The 14111-nt window shown below is 38.4% G+C and overlaps 1 protein-coding gene across 18 annotated transcripts in view; it reads left to right on the top strand.

Annotated features, from left to right (window-relative positions):
• The window catches only part of PATJ (PATJ crumbs cell polarity complex component), a 345994-nt gene that overhangs the window by 243393 nt on the left and 88490 nt on the right, over positions 1-14111 (top strand). For 16 of the 18 annotated variants that reach the window (XM_082453166.1, XM_082453174.1, XM_082453168.1 and 13 more), the window contains 2 exons: positions 1976-2048; positions 11067-11147. In XM_082453166.1, the coding sequence (XP_082309292.1) occupies positions 1976-2048; positions 11067-11147 (154 nt within the window). The remainder of the gene's footprint in view (positions 1-1975; positions 2049-11066; positions 11148-14111) is intronic. The other 2 variants (XM_082453175.1, XM_082453172.1) reach the window with 1 other exon arrangement.

Below are 14111 nucleotides of genomic sequence, written 5' to 3'. Positions count from 1 at the left end.
TGCTGTAAGCATATAGTAGAGGTCCTGGAAAGCTTGTTTCAGGAAATGACATTTATGGTGAGCTATGAAGGAGAGATAGGAAAAAATCAGACAAAAGATTTGGGCGTGAAGCATGCAGAGCAGAAGAGAAGAAGATGAGAGAAGACCATGAGGTGGATGGAGCTTGGCTCAGCTGAGAAATGGAGAGGAGGCCTGTGTAACTGGGTTGGATCAGAGTGAGGAAGAGAAGGGAGAATAAGAAAAGGCCAGAGGTGGGAGCTGGGGCTAGATTGCTCAAGGCCTTATAGCCTCCCTAACAATTTTGAACTTGATCCTAAGTGCAATAAGGAGCCATAGGAGGAGTTTAAGCAGGAGAAAGAAATATAATCAGATTTATGTTTTAGAACCATAATAACTGCTGGGTGAAGAATGGATTGAACAGAGGAGGAAGAGTGTAAGTAGGGAGACCAAATAGGATGTTCTGAAATATATTAATTCAGGTGAGAAATGATGATCACTTGTACTAGGATAGGATGGAAAGAAGTGCAAAGATTCAAGATACGTTTTGAAGATAGGATCAATAAGACTTCTTGATGGATTAGATATACAATTGAGCAGTGAGAGGTTTCAAGAATGACTTTTAGGTTCCTAGTTAAACAAGTGGGTGAATATTGTTGATATTTACTAAGGTGGAGAGGAAGTTGACTGTGGAACCCTCTGGGAACTGAGCGGGATAAAGAGCTTTATTTTCTTTGAGATGCATCTAAGACATCTAGTGGAGATGTAAAGTGGGAGTTGGATATGCAGATCCTAGGCTCAGAAAAAGATCCAGGCTAACTGTGAATTTGGAAGACATCAATATATAGTCTTTGAACTCAAGGGAATAATTCATGTAGTTGAGGTTATTGAACTCACACTGGAGGAGAAGGATGGGTGGGGTATAAATTTTAAAAAGAAAGGCATTTCAGGTAAAGGCAGTGATATGATTAAAGCCTCAAAGTAGGAAAGACATCGACTGATGGATCTTTTTCCAATTGGTGAGACATAAAACATAAAATGGGATAAAATGGATTTGAGTGCCCTCCTAAGTCAGATAGTGGCTATCCTATGTACACCGGACAAGAGATCTGTGAACAGTCTTAAATCTTTGCACACCAGTAAGACGCTTCTTTGGTTTATATTGTGAAACCTAAAGTCAAACTTCACATAAATCTTGAGATAATTATTTTGGTTGTGTGTCATGAATGAACAGTAAAGGATAGATCTCCCACAGAACCACTGCTTACCTACCATTTGCTAGTAACATAGTAGAAATAGCCCAAATCACCAGAACTGGTATTCTAGGAGTTGTTCTGTGCCTGTCCCCCTGGTAATGAAGTTTTAGCTCCCACCTCCTCTGCTCCAATTAGGATGATGAGGAGTAGAATTAACCTAACTCACAAAGCGTTGTCTGTCTGGGTCTCTATTCTCCCCATCTATCACTCCTTCTCACACAGTCTGCCCATGCAGGGACTGTCATATACATCCCATCATCCTTCATCTGGCAGAACAAATTTAGAAGCCAAGTGAGGAGGCTGGGAACCTTTCCAGTTCAAAGAACAAAATGCTCTAGACGTTAATGGGGCCTAGAGGTTACACACCCCATATGAAAAATTTATACTCCTCGGTGTTGAAAGCGTTGATGCCTTTCCAAAAGTATCCTCTGCAGCACCTGACTTACTAAGCAGAAGTTGGCCAACTTCTAGCATCATCACTCTTTGTCACTAATAATTGTATCTTAGTATCCCTTGAGTAATACATCTCTTTTTGTACCTAATGGCTTTGCATGCTCAAAACCAGTGTATATTTACATTTTTTTAAATTTTGTGGTGCTGTGTGTGCATTTTCAACTGAGAACTGAGGAAGTGATTCTAATTTGAGCCAAGAACTTAGCGTTTACCGTGTACTGATTCTGCCTTTTACTGTGTACTGATTCTGCCTATTTTAACATCCACAGAAATGAAGATGCAGTCAATCAGATGGCCGTTACTCCCTTTCCATTACCATCAAGTTCCCCATCTTCTATTGAGGTAAGATGACTCCTAATTAGCTTAGTGAATGAATTACATGGATTTTCAGTATCTGGTATTCCAAACTCAGAATTTATTAGCTAGGGCATTTCCCTAATTAAAATAGGAAGTATTTGAGGCATTGATTATAAAGTAATATAACAATGTTAAACAAACACATTAGAACTTAACCATATGAGTACTGCCTTCCTCAAAGTTCCTTAAGGTTCATTCTAGATCTGCAATTTGTCCTAACTAGGCATTTCAGAATTTATTAGAAAATTCTCTTTTTTAATGACTGAATCGTACCTTTCTTTGTGGTTTAAAAACACTTTAATACTATGATTGCTGGTGTCTTTAAATATTTTCATCCATTGATGGAGAAATTACTAGTACAACAAGACTGCTAACATAGTAATATGCTTCTAGAGATGGATGGATAGATAGATAGGTAGCTGGCTATATAAATAATCAGCTGAGGGATTCCCAGCTGAGGAATGTTACATTCTCTTCTCATTTTTTACTTATTAAATTATTTTTAATTCCCTAAAATACACATTTATTATAACTAATCAAACAATGCAGTTATTAGAAAATTTTATTTTCCTTTCCCTACCTCCTCAAGGAAGTTAAGTTTTACTGTTTAGTATCTTTCCATACTTTTTCCTTTGCTTCTATAACAAAAATAAACTATTTGAATAGCGTCTCTTTTAGTAAATATTTGATCATATAATACTTATTCTTTCCATTCAACAAGTATTCAATGAATGTATATTATGTGCCAGGTACTATTTTGGATATTTAAAGATATAGGCATGAATAAAACAGATAAGTCTCCCTGACATGGTTCAGCTTACCTTCTAATGAGGAAATTAACTAGCAAATGCATAAATAAAGTAAGAGAATTATCAATAGTGTTCAGTGTCTTACAGATAATTAAAATAGGGAATGTGGCTTGTGACTACTTTGATTGGTTATAGGGAAAGCCTCTTGGACAAGGTGAAATTTAAACAAGATCAAAATGGTAAGAAGGAGCCAGATATGCAAAAATAAGGGGGAAGAGCTTTCTCTGCAGAGAGGACAAAAGTAGCTCTCAAGCAAGAATAAGCTGGGGGCGCATATTGGGAGCCCCGGAGAGTAGTGGGGTAAAATACGAGGGAGAGGGAGGGAATGTGACGTGGGAGGGAGAGAGGAGCTTTGTGAGTCAGAGTAAGAAGTTCAGGTTTTAGTCTGTGTGCAGTAGAAGCCACTGGAAGGTTTTTAACAGGGGTGTGAGGTGACCTGATACATAGTCTACCAGGTGGAGAATGGACTAAAGGAAGGTAAAAGTAATACACTAGACGGCAGAAGCCCAGGCAAGACCTGACTGTGGTTAGATGAGGTTTGGGGGTTGGAAGCAAAGAAAAGTGAGCTGATTCTTGATATTTTGGATGTTGAATCAGACTTGATTAAATGTGGGAGCCGAAGGGAACTAGAGAATCGTGGATAGACCTAGATTTTTGGCTTGAGCAACTAGGTAGATGGTGGTGCCATTTACATTTAGGCAGAAATTAAGAGGTTGTTGTAGACTGGTTAAGTTTGAGGTGCATATTATGCATTCTTCTGGAATAGATTCTATACATTAAAAAGAGAAAAGCTGCTTTATTTTGCTTAATCTAATAGTCATATTTAATATGCTGTATTATATATTTTTTCCAATTGACAGACATTCAGATTACTTTCCAATTTTTTGCCAGTAAAAGAATACCAAAATAAACATACATGTGTGATGTGCGCACCTGCACACATGTGTATGTCAATCATTTGGTACTGGTGCTTCTATTTCTATAGCGTAGATTTCCCCAATGTACAATTGCTGAGGCAAAAAGTACACGAGTTCAAAATTTTAATCTGTATTTACTAGTTACTATCTGAAAAGATTGTAGTGATGTTGACTCCCCACTGATAGCCATTTAGCCACAGCTTTGCTGGCACTGGGTATTTTCATTCTAACTGAGACTAGAGTAGGCAATTAACAGTGGTGGAAATGAGGGGCCCCAGAGGGGTGCTACTTCAGTTCAAATCCTAGCACAACCATACACCAGACATGTGAGCTTGGATAGTTACAGTAACTTCTATCCCCACTTATCTGTAGGGAGATAACAATAGTTCCTACTTCGTAAGGTTGTTAAGATTAAATGAGAGAGGGAGAGGAGAAGATATCTATATCTGTCTGTCTAGATCTAGCTATCTTGTGCCAGGCACATGGTAGCTACCCAATAAGTGTTAGTACTTATTTCCTAATTCTTCTGCGTTTATAGAATGTCATATAAATCCTTTTTGTTTTGGATGGGTGGGGGTCAGTATGTTAGAATAATTTTTTCTATAGTACTGTTAGTTATGAATGTTCCCATCAAAATAGCATCCGCTTGGAACTGAAGTTTTCTTTCATTGCCCATATTTTTTCTCAGTGCAGTGAGCAAGAAAACTAGCCTGTCATCGAATTCTAAATCTGCTATGAGATCCGGCTTTTGTGTTTTAGAGTGAGTAAAGGTGTAGTGTTGGTGTCAACATTTAGTTTGAGAAGAGCATTTCTGGGGTCCTGTTTGGTTTCTTTTGTTTACTTTCTTCAGAAATGACTTCTAATATTAACTGTGTATTTTCTCTAGTTTATACCCAGACAGCTGGTTTCTGCTGCCTTCCTGCTGACAAGACAACAACCTAGAAAAGGATGATTGAGTATAGTATCTACTGTGTCCACTATCTTGGATGCATTGTCCCAAGTCCTATTTACATCCATACCTCTGAGAGACAGTATTATTATTTCCACTTTACAGAAGAGACTGGGGTCTAGAGCGGCTATGTAGCATACCCATATGCCCAGAGGCAGCTGTGTTATTCAGCATTACAGTGTATTAACGTGCTGTGCGCTCCACATACATCTGTTGATTTTCCCCCTTATGCCTTTGTTCCTATTGTTTCTTCCACTTGGGTTGCCTCCCCACTTCCTCTTTGTTAATTCATCACCACTAAGTCCATGGAGAATTGCTTTTTGGAAGCCTCCTCCAAGTTTTCTATGACTCAAAATGAATAAAATAATGTATACAGATTAATAAGCGTAGCACCTGAAATATAAGTGCTCAAAAATGTGAGATACTATTCTTATGACCAACTTCATCCTACACTGTTCCCTTTAGTAATCTTTACTCCCTTCATAGTTAAGTAATACTCATGATTCATTTAAAAAGTGAAAATTGCCCTTTGTCCTTTATGTGATATCACTTGGGCCTTATAGAAGAAGAGGGACCCATTTCTAAATGGGGTTATCAACTAGGATTCTGTCACTTTTCCTTCCCTCGTTATCTCCATGTTTTAATAATGTAGGACTGTAAACACCACACTAAATTGTATGCTTTTATAAGGCCAGGCTTACTGTCCTCCTGACCACTGAGTCCTCAGTGCTTAGCATATAGTACTTGCTTAATAAATACTTGTGGAATAAGTGAATGGCTTTTCTGCTGTATCCTTGATGCTTCATGTTAGTGTTGCATACTTACTTCTTATTGATTCAGTTCATTCTGCCATTATTTACCAAATACCTGCTTTGCAGAACATAAAAAGATTAATTGCACATAGTCTTTACCCTCAAGAACTTGTAGTCTTATAGGGGAAATAAGACATGTATGTTACTAAAACAAAGTGTCCTAAGAGATAAAGCTTTAGGAGGAGTTCACAGAAGGTGAATAGTATTTCCTGGTAGGAGAACAGCTATTTCTGATGGATATATTGGATTTTAAAATATGAATGTGGTTAGATAAGAATGTAGGAATAGCACAAAGAAAAGCACAGAAGTAAGAAAAATCTGGGTGTGGAATGGGGAGAAGAATATAATGGGTATGTGAAAGAGAGTAATAGACAATGGGGTTGGAAAAATAAATTGAGGTCAAATGAGAGAGTCTTGAATTTAAATCTCAGAAGGTTTGGATGTCATGCATTAGGCACTTGGAGCTGTTGAAGGCATTTTGAATAATGAAATTGTCTGATCAGGGCTCTCCTTCATGTAGATTAGTGTAATAGCAAAGTCAAAAATGTCTTGAAGTTGGAAACCCAATTAGGAAGTTACTGCTATGGTATCTCCTGAGGGGTATGAGGGCTCAAGTATACTTGGGAGGCAAGATATTTATTCCATTACTCGACAAGGCAGGCTGAATCTTTTAGAATATCTTTATAGAAGTAAGAACGTTCATTTTTTTCTTTTTTCAGAAGTTGTGCTTTTTTGAATACTAAGTGAAATGGAGCAGGCCTCGTAAAGAATGGAGAGGTTGATTACCCAGGGAGTCCTATTAGCATAATTTCCATTTTATCTTTAATTGTGCACTGCCTTTCTAGAATTCTGAATATCCTTGAAGATATGCTGATAATTGGGAGTAGGAGAAAGAAATTTAATTTGTCACATCAAGTAAACATGACTTTGCAGAAAGAAATATTTGTGAACTTAGGCTAGCAATGAAACTAATAAATCATTTTGTGGTTTTTTGAAGAGAGTATTGGTTTTACGAAATATGGGTATGACAAAATTTAAACCAACATAAGTTTTATTTTGAAAAAGAGAATTTTCAATTATATCAGAGAGGTATAGTTGCTGGGGTTTTTTGTTATTAATTTTGCTTAGTAAAATCTTAAATTAAAAGGAAAACAGTTGTATATACTCTTTTGTCGTGTTAAATGAGGAAAGAGGGTAGGGAACAACACTATGGAACGTTTATCTGATCAGAAGTGTTTTTCCAAACCACAATAACATCCTTAACTAATTTAACTTTTATCGATAGCCTACTCTCAAATAAAACATAAATTCCTACTGTCAACGTTCTCACTGTCTAGTTGGAGAAAACTATAGACAAATAGTGGGTATGAAAAAAATAGAGTAGTACAAAAATAAAATAAAATTTATTATCACTTTATGTTGAAGATGTTGGAGGAACCCAGCAGAGGAAGTTGAAAACTTTCAGAGGGTTTGGAAGAGACTTCTCAGTAGGGATTGAGTAGCATTTCTTATCAGTCCTTTTGTGGGGGAGAAGGGGGTAGAGTCTGTGTTAAATGTACAATCATGAGCCATGCCTTTTCCTTTCATTCATCTGTAAAGCATAATTCACTGTGGAATGTACTGACCACGGTCTTCATGAGGAAAGGTCATTCTCTTTGAGCAGCCTTGGCTGAGCTGGCAGCTTTGGACAGGTGGTTTGAAGATCAGCAACAGAGGAAGGGAACCCAGCCATCCAGATTAGCTGAATCATCTTGGGTGTCAATGGGCCACCGTCCATCAGCCAGATGGTCTTCAAACCACCATGATGCAATTGTGCTTTGGAAATCATGCCTGCTGACCTGTTTTTCCCTTTCCATCTGACTGATTCCTGTTTTTTAAGCTCCTAGTCAGCAGGGTATTTTATATATATGAGCCATTCTGTTCTCAGAACAGGACCCACATTGTTTTTGTTCTGTGCTTCATTTAAGCATGAAAACTCTTTTATACACTTTGGCTCTCCTAGGAAAGTAAATACTTTATTGCTAACCTCTTTCAAGTCCAACTTCCTTTTTACCTGACTCTTCTCTCCATCTAGATTTTGACTTTAAACCCTCCTTTATGGAGCTATCTCAGACTAAACAAGTAACTAAAAACACGAGAAATGCTTTAGAAGGGTCTCAAGGTACAGTTAAAAAGAGCATCAACTTTGAAATGAGACAGACCTAGGATGAATATAAAAATGAATCAGACCAAGGAGATGAATGAAGCTCATGTCAGTGTCAAGTATCTTTCCATCTCATCAGGGAGATCAATTCTGTACATACATAACTAGGATACAAATGAGATGATGTATGTGACATAAGGAGTTCAGGTAAACTGTTAGGTAAGCTTAGAGGAAGAAGAGACATCTTCCAGCTAAGAAGAAGGAAAGGATTTATGGAGTAAGAGGCATTTGAGACATGGCTTCGTATGATAAATTCTGTGGATGTAGATGTAAAGGGTATTCTTTTTTTGTTTTTATTCAAATCTTAAAGGATATGTAGACCATGTGCAACCTAGACTGCCTTCCCCATGTTTTCTTAAATTTTCTAAGTTAAAGCATCAAACAGCTCTTTTCTTTCCCTCTTTTGTATTCATTTTATAAAGACCAAGAAGATCTCATCTCTTTTACTCACACTGCTGAGAACTGTAAAGACTTCTCTGATTTTTTAAACATCACTTTCCTTTCCCCAAGGAGACATATATTTAATTAGATGAATGGCATCAGCTAACCACCATCCTGGTGAAAAATCCCCTCTCATCTGGGACAGAGGAGTTGGCCATTTGCAGTGTTACTAGAGAAGCCACCTGTGGATTTGTTTTACAATCCAATGCTACAGTTACAAGCATTGTTTCCATTATATCCTCCAGTTAGATAGCATAGCCTCCCCAGGGCCTCTTCAGGGCTTCCCACAGCTTACAGAACTAGACACACTAAGTAATCAAGGCATTAAAGGTTTTTCATCTATTATATACTGATTTTTAAAAGTATAATTTGTTTCTTCAGAATTTTTCTGTCTCTAGAACTTACCCACTGTCTAAAACACTGAAAATCTATATATTTTCAAGCTTTGTTTTTTTAACTTCGGCATGTTTATATTATATGGTAATTTCTTGATTACCCAAAATTCATGGAGAGGAGGATGTATCTACTGAAATTTTCTGGTTAACAAATGCTAAAGTGCTTTTTGTTAAAACCATGGTCTAATGATAGTGATTTTTTTTTTTAAGATTATGAAGCCTGTCTTCCATAAGATTAGTTACCAACGCTGAGTACTGAAAAGAAAGAATAAGAGAGAAACAAGAGAATCATTTACTTAGGGCCTGGAGCATAGTTACCAAGAGCATGGCCTTTGGTGGTACTCTTACCTAGCTGTGAATCCTGGATCTGCCTCTTACTGGCTAGGAGTTCTTTAACAGGTTATTTTAAATGTATCATTTTTATCATCCTTGAATTGGGATCACAGTGGTACACGCTTATTTAGCCTTTTTATGGTGACTACATGAAACAGGTCATGGACAAAGAACCTGTCTCAACAAAAAGCTAGAAACAAAAATTAACTGTACCTAGTGTTGTGCTGATAGACATTTTACATGTTAGTGCATTAATCTTCAAGGCAACCTGATGGAGTAGTATTTTTAATTTGATATTTTTATCTGTACTTTAAAAACAAGCACAAGTTGACCCGTGTAAAAACATGGTTTAAACTGTTTGGATCCACCTATATGCAGATTTCTTTCAAGAGTAAATACTACAGTACTACCCAATCTGTGGTTGGATGCCAAGGGACCACAGATACAGAGGGCCAACTATAAATTATACACAGATTTTCAACTGTGGGGCAGATCTGTGCCCCTAATACTCACATTAGGGTCAACTGTACTCAGATTTAGAAAGTAATTTTCAGAAAATCTCATAATTCTAATTCTAATGTCAAAGTTGAGATTTGAGTTCAGATCTGACCAATTCTAAAGCCCATGCTACTTACTTTCTTGGATTTTTTTTCTTTTAGATATTTCTCATAGCTCTCCTTTATTGTTTTTAACATGCAGTAATACACACTAATTCTTCTATAATTGAACAGTGTAGAAATAACTAATGTAAAAATTCCCTAATCCCTCGTCCTACTCTCCAGAAGTATGCAATTTAAAAAGTTTGTTCTATGTGCTTGCAGATATTTTCCCTGCATTTATATCTACATGATGTATGGGGCTTTTTTCTGAAAAGATTGTGCTAATTTACATTTGTCAATGGTATGTAAAAATTCCTGTTTCCGTACAACGTTATTAATACTGAATGTTCTCTTTCTATTCTCTTGTCCATTTGATAGAAGAAAAAATGCTGTATCTTTGCTTTAATTTGCACTTCTTAAATTACCAGATTGAATGTCTCAAAATCAAAACCATTTCTCTACTAACAACCCCACCTGAATCTGTACTAATCCCAGATGGTGGTGTTTTAAAATAAAAATCCATATAAATACAATGCAAATACTCCATTTATTATCCTTATTCTCCTCTATGTGTCCTCAGAAAGCAAAGAAAGTAACTATAATATATATCATAATTCAATTGGGGAGATGCCTAATGTGTTTTGGAATTTTAATGTGGCTTATTATTACCAGATGTCTCATTTACATTAAATAAATATTTTTAGGAATCCGCAGGAAAAAGTCATCAAGAAAGCAAGTACTGCATTTATTGGTTCAGCCAGTATTTATCAAGTGTTTTCCATGTGCCAGGCAGGGTGCTAGGTACCTGAGTTTCACAAATAAACAAGATAAACATAGTCTCCCATCAAACAGTTTAACCTTGTGCAGAAGATAAACAAATGTCTGAGAAAGTTTTGGCTGGAGGGAACAGAACAGCTAACTCAGACTGGCTGAAAAAATAAGTAAGTAGATTAGCTCTCCTTAGAAGATTGCTAAGAATAAGGCTGGGCTTCAGGTTTGGTTGGTCCAGTGGCCCCATTTTGTCATCAGAGAACCAGTTCTTCCATCTCTGCCTTTGCTCTGTCATTCACAGCCTGCTTTCCTTCTGGTTGTGGGATGGCTGCCCATGGCTATTTGCACTTCATGCTCTCTTGTTAACTTGAGAGGTATGGGGACTTCTTGTGGTTCTTTTAAGATCTACAAAGGACCTTTCCAGAAGTCTCCAGCAAACCTCTCTTGGTGTCTCATTGACCAGAACGGGATCACGTACCCATTCCTGACAAAATCATTGGCAAAAAGAATAAGATTAGCCTTAAGGCAATCAGGCCTCCTCTTGGGGCAGAGAGTAGGGATCAGCTTTCTCTAAGGTGTGTCTCTGAGCAACAGGATATTGTAGATACCTTGGAAAAAAAAAAAAGAAGACCTTCTACTGGAAAGGAAGGAAAGAAGAAACAATATCCCCTACAACAGTAAAACAAGCAACTATGATTGAGTATCTGTACTACAGTTCAAGTCAGTGTGAGTGAAGAATGACATCTTTGCCATTTTCTTTTTAATGTCTCATAGGATCAGAGTGGCACCAGTGAGGAAGACAGCAGTTTCGAAGCTGGTATTAAACAATTGCCTAAAAGTGAAAGCTCCAAACTGGTGAGAATCCTGGGTGTTTCATCCAATGTTCTTTTTAGGGATGAACTGTATATATTTTGGATCAGTTGTGTTTGCTTCTCTAGGAATCTTGATCTCTGAGACGGGGGAAGCTATTCCATATAGCGAATGACCCAAAGAACAGTGTATTCTCCTACTTTCTTCATATTTGAATTGTGCTGTCTGGGACTAAAGAAGCAATCTCTTTTAAATCTTGTTTAATACTGCGTTTCTTTAAGGCTAGGGTGGTGCTGAATTAGTTCTAGAGGCACGAAAAGAGATTTCAAATGTATTCCTGTGTTCATAATAAAAGATACTTAAACTTACCCAGGGGCTAGAGTATTAGGAGAGAGACAGTTTTAGAGAACTCTTCCTCCTTATGTGTCCTAACGTTTCATATCTTGTTATTTAATATTTATGGAACTTTTACTGGGTACCGCGTGCTATCCTGTGTTCTACGTTCATTTTCTGATCCTCATAGCTGTAGGTGGCGATATTTTTCTTTTACATGCGTGGAAACTGAAAGCTTGCTTAGAGATGTTAACTAATTTGCCAAAGGCCACTCACTAGTATGTCGTAGACCTGGAGATTGATCTCATTCGGTCTGACTCCCAAGCCTTTGTGCATAATCTACCTTTCTGTTTTGCAGCCTAGCACTTGCAGGGTTAGACTGTAAGTTCTAGAAAGAAATGTGAGCTTTTTTCCCCTCTGTTTCAAAATATCTTACGAGTCTCAAAGAATTAATCACTTAGGGTCACTGATTTTATGACAGCACAGAGTTGTTCATTTTACTTCAGGGAGTTTGAAAAATCATCCATTTATCTTCTTTCAACTTTTATATATATCAGGACTGGCTTAGATTCCGTATCCTAGAAAATGAACTGATTCTTTCAGTCTGAAGGAAAAGGACATTTCAGCAAGAGTGGAAATTATAATGGTCCACTCTTACACAAACCCTATGTGAGGCATCAAGAATAGTGGGACCAACAGATTATGACCACTGTTCTTGAACAAGACATGCCAAAGTTACACTGTTGCCTTTCCAAAAGACAAACTGCATCTTTGCACTGAAGGGGAATGAGGAACATCAACGAATTTCAAACTCCAACGCCTTCATTCATTTAAAAATACTACTGGGACTTCCCTGGTGGCGCAGTGGTTAAGAATCCGCCTGCCAATGCAGCGGACACAGGTTCGAGCCCTGGTCTGGGAAGATTCCACATGCCGCGGAGCAACTAAGCCCATGAGCCACAGCTACTGAGCCTGCGCTCTAGAGCCCACGAGCCACAACTACTGAGCCCACGTGCCGCAACTACTGAAGCTCACACGCCTAGAGCCCGTGCTCCGCAACAATAGAAGCCACCGCAATGAGAAGCCCGTGCACCGCAACGAAGAGTAGTCCCCGCTCGCCGCAACTAGAGAAAGCCTGCGCACAGCAACGAAGACCCAACGCAGCCAAAAATAAATAAATTAATTTTTAAAAAAAATTAAAAAAAAAAAACTACTATCTTGTTCTTTTTGGCACTGTTTCTCCAAAGATAGATTAAGGAAAAATCTTTTTGTTTGTTTTTGGGTTTTTTTGTTTATTGACTTTTATTTATTTATTTATTTATGGCTGTGTTGGGTCTTCGTTTCTGTGCGAGGGCTTTCTCTAGTTGTGGCAAGCGGGGTCCACTCTTCATCACGCTGCGCGGGCCTCTCACTATCGCGGCCTCTCTTGTTGCGGAGCACAGGCTCCAGACGCGCAGGCTCACTAATTGTGGCCCACGGGCCCAGCCGCTCCGCGGCATGTGGGATCTTCCCAGACCAGGGCTCGAACCCGTGTCCCCTGCATTGGCAGGCAGATTCTCAACCACTGCGCCACCAGGGAAGCCCCAAGGAAAAATCTTTTAAAGCAACAGGGCTTTGCAAGTAGAGGCCCCCGATTTCATCCACAGAGGAAATGGTAAAACGAGTGAGAACACTCCCTTGCTTGCTGGGAGAGGCAGGTAGTCCCACAGAGGCTCACTTGTAGGCTGTAGGCAAAAGCCACCCGTCATCCACCCTCTGTTCCCAAGAAGGCAACACCAGTGGTGGGGCTCCAAGTGCCAAAATAATTGAAGAGCCCCACCCTCAGGCAGAGGACCTGAAGGACTAAGGATAATGTTTAGATTATTTCATACTGCATTTTAATAAGAATAAAAGCCTCCCCAAACCCATTGACTGGTATTTTTCTTTCTCCCCTCCCCCCCTCACCTCCTTCTCTTTTTGGTATTCTGCAATTTCCTTGTCACCATTTCCCATAGAATATCCATGGTCTAGTCAACTGAGGAAAGATAGCCAAATTTGAACAACTTTTATAGCATAAATATAAATGGCCCAGCATAAAGTATTGCTTAAGAGTGTGTCTAACTTGAGCAAGTTAGACCTCACCAAGCCTCAGTTTACTCATCTGAAGGATGGGAGTAACCAGGATGTTATGAGAAACAAATAGGCAATAAAGTATAAACATGTAGTAGAGTATAAGGTACATAGTTGGTGCTTAGTAAGCTCATGCATTAATTCAGAAAATATTTGCCAAATGCCACTATGTTCCAGGCATTGGAGATACAAAAGTGAACAAAATGTACCGGAACGCGTGCCTTCATGGAGACTCATTCATGGGTAGATGGGGAAGGGAGATAGATAATGCATAAATCAGCAAATTATATTAAATCATGAAATTGCTGTTCTTGAGGGTAAAAATTTCATCTGGCTCAACCTAACATATTCATTATTGTCTCATTATAAAGTACAGTTGACCCTTGAAAAATGCATTGGTTAGGGATGCTGACCTTCTGCACAGTGGAAAATCCATGTATAGCTTATAGTTATAAGGCCCCCTGTGTTCTGGGTTCCTCCACATCCACGGCTCCAACCAACCTCAGATGGCAGATTGTGTAGTATTATTGTACTTACTATTGAAAAAAATCCATGTGTAAGTGGACC

Source organism: Balaenoptera physalus (assembly GCF_965194825.1).
Source record: "Balaenoptera physalus genome assembly, chromosome: 1".
NCBI lineage: Eukaryota > Metazoa > Chordata > Mammalia > Artiodactyla > Balaenopteridae > Balaenoptera > Balaenoptera physalus.
Note: the sequence above shows the minus strand (reverse complement) of the source record. Positions and strands in the feature narration are given on the sequence as shown.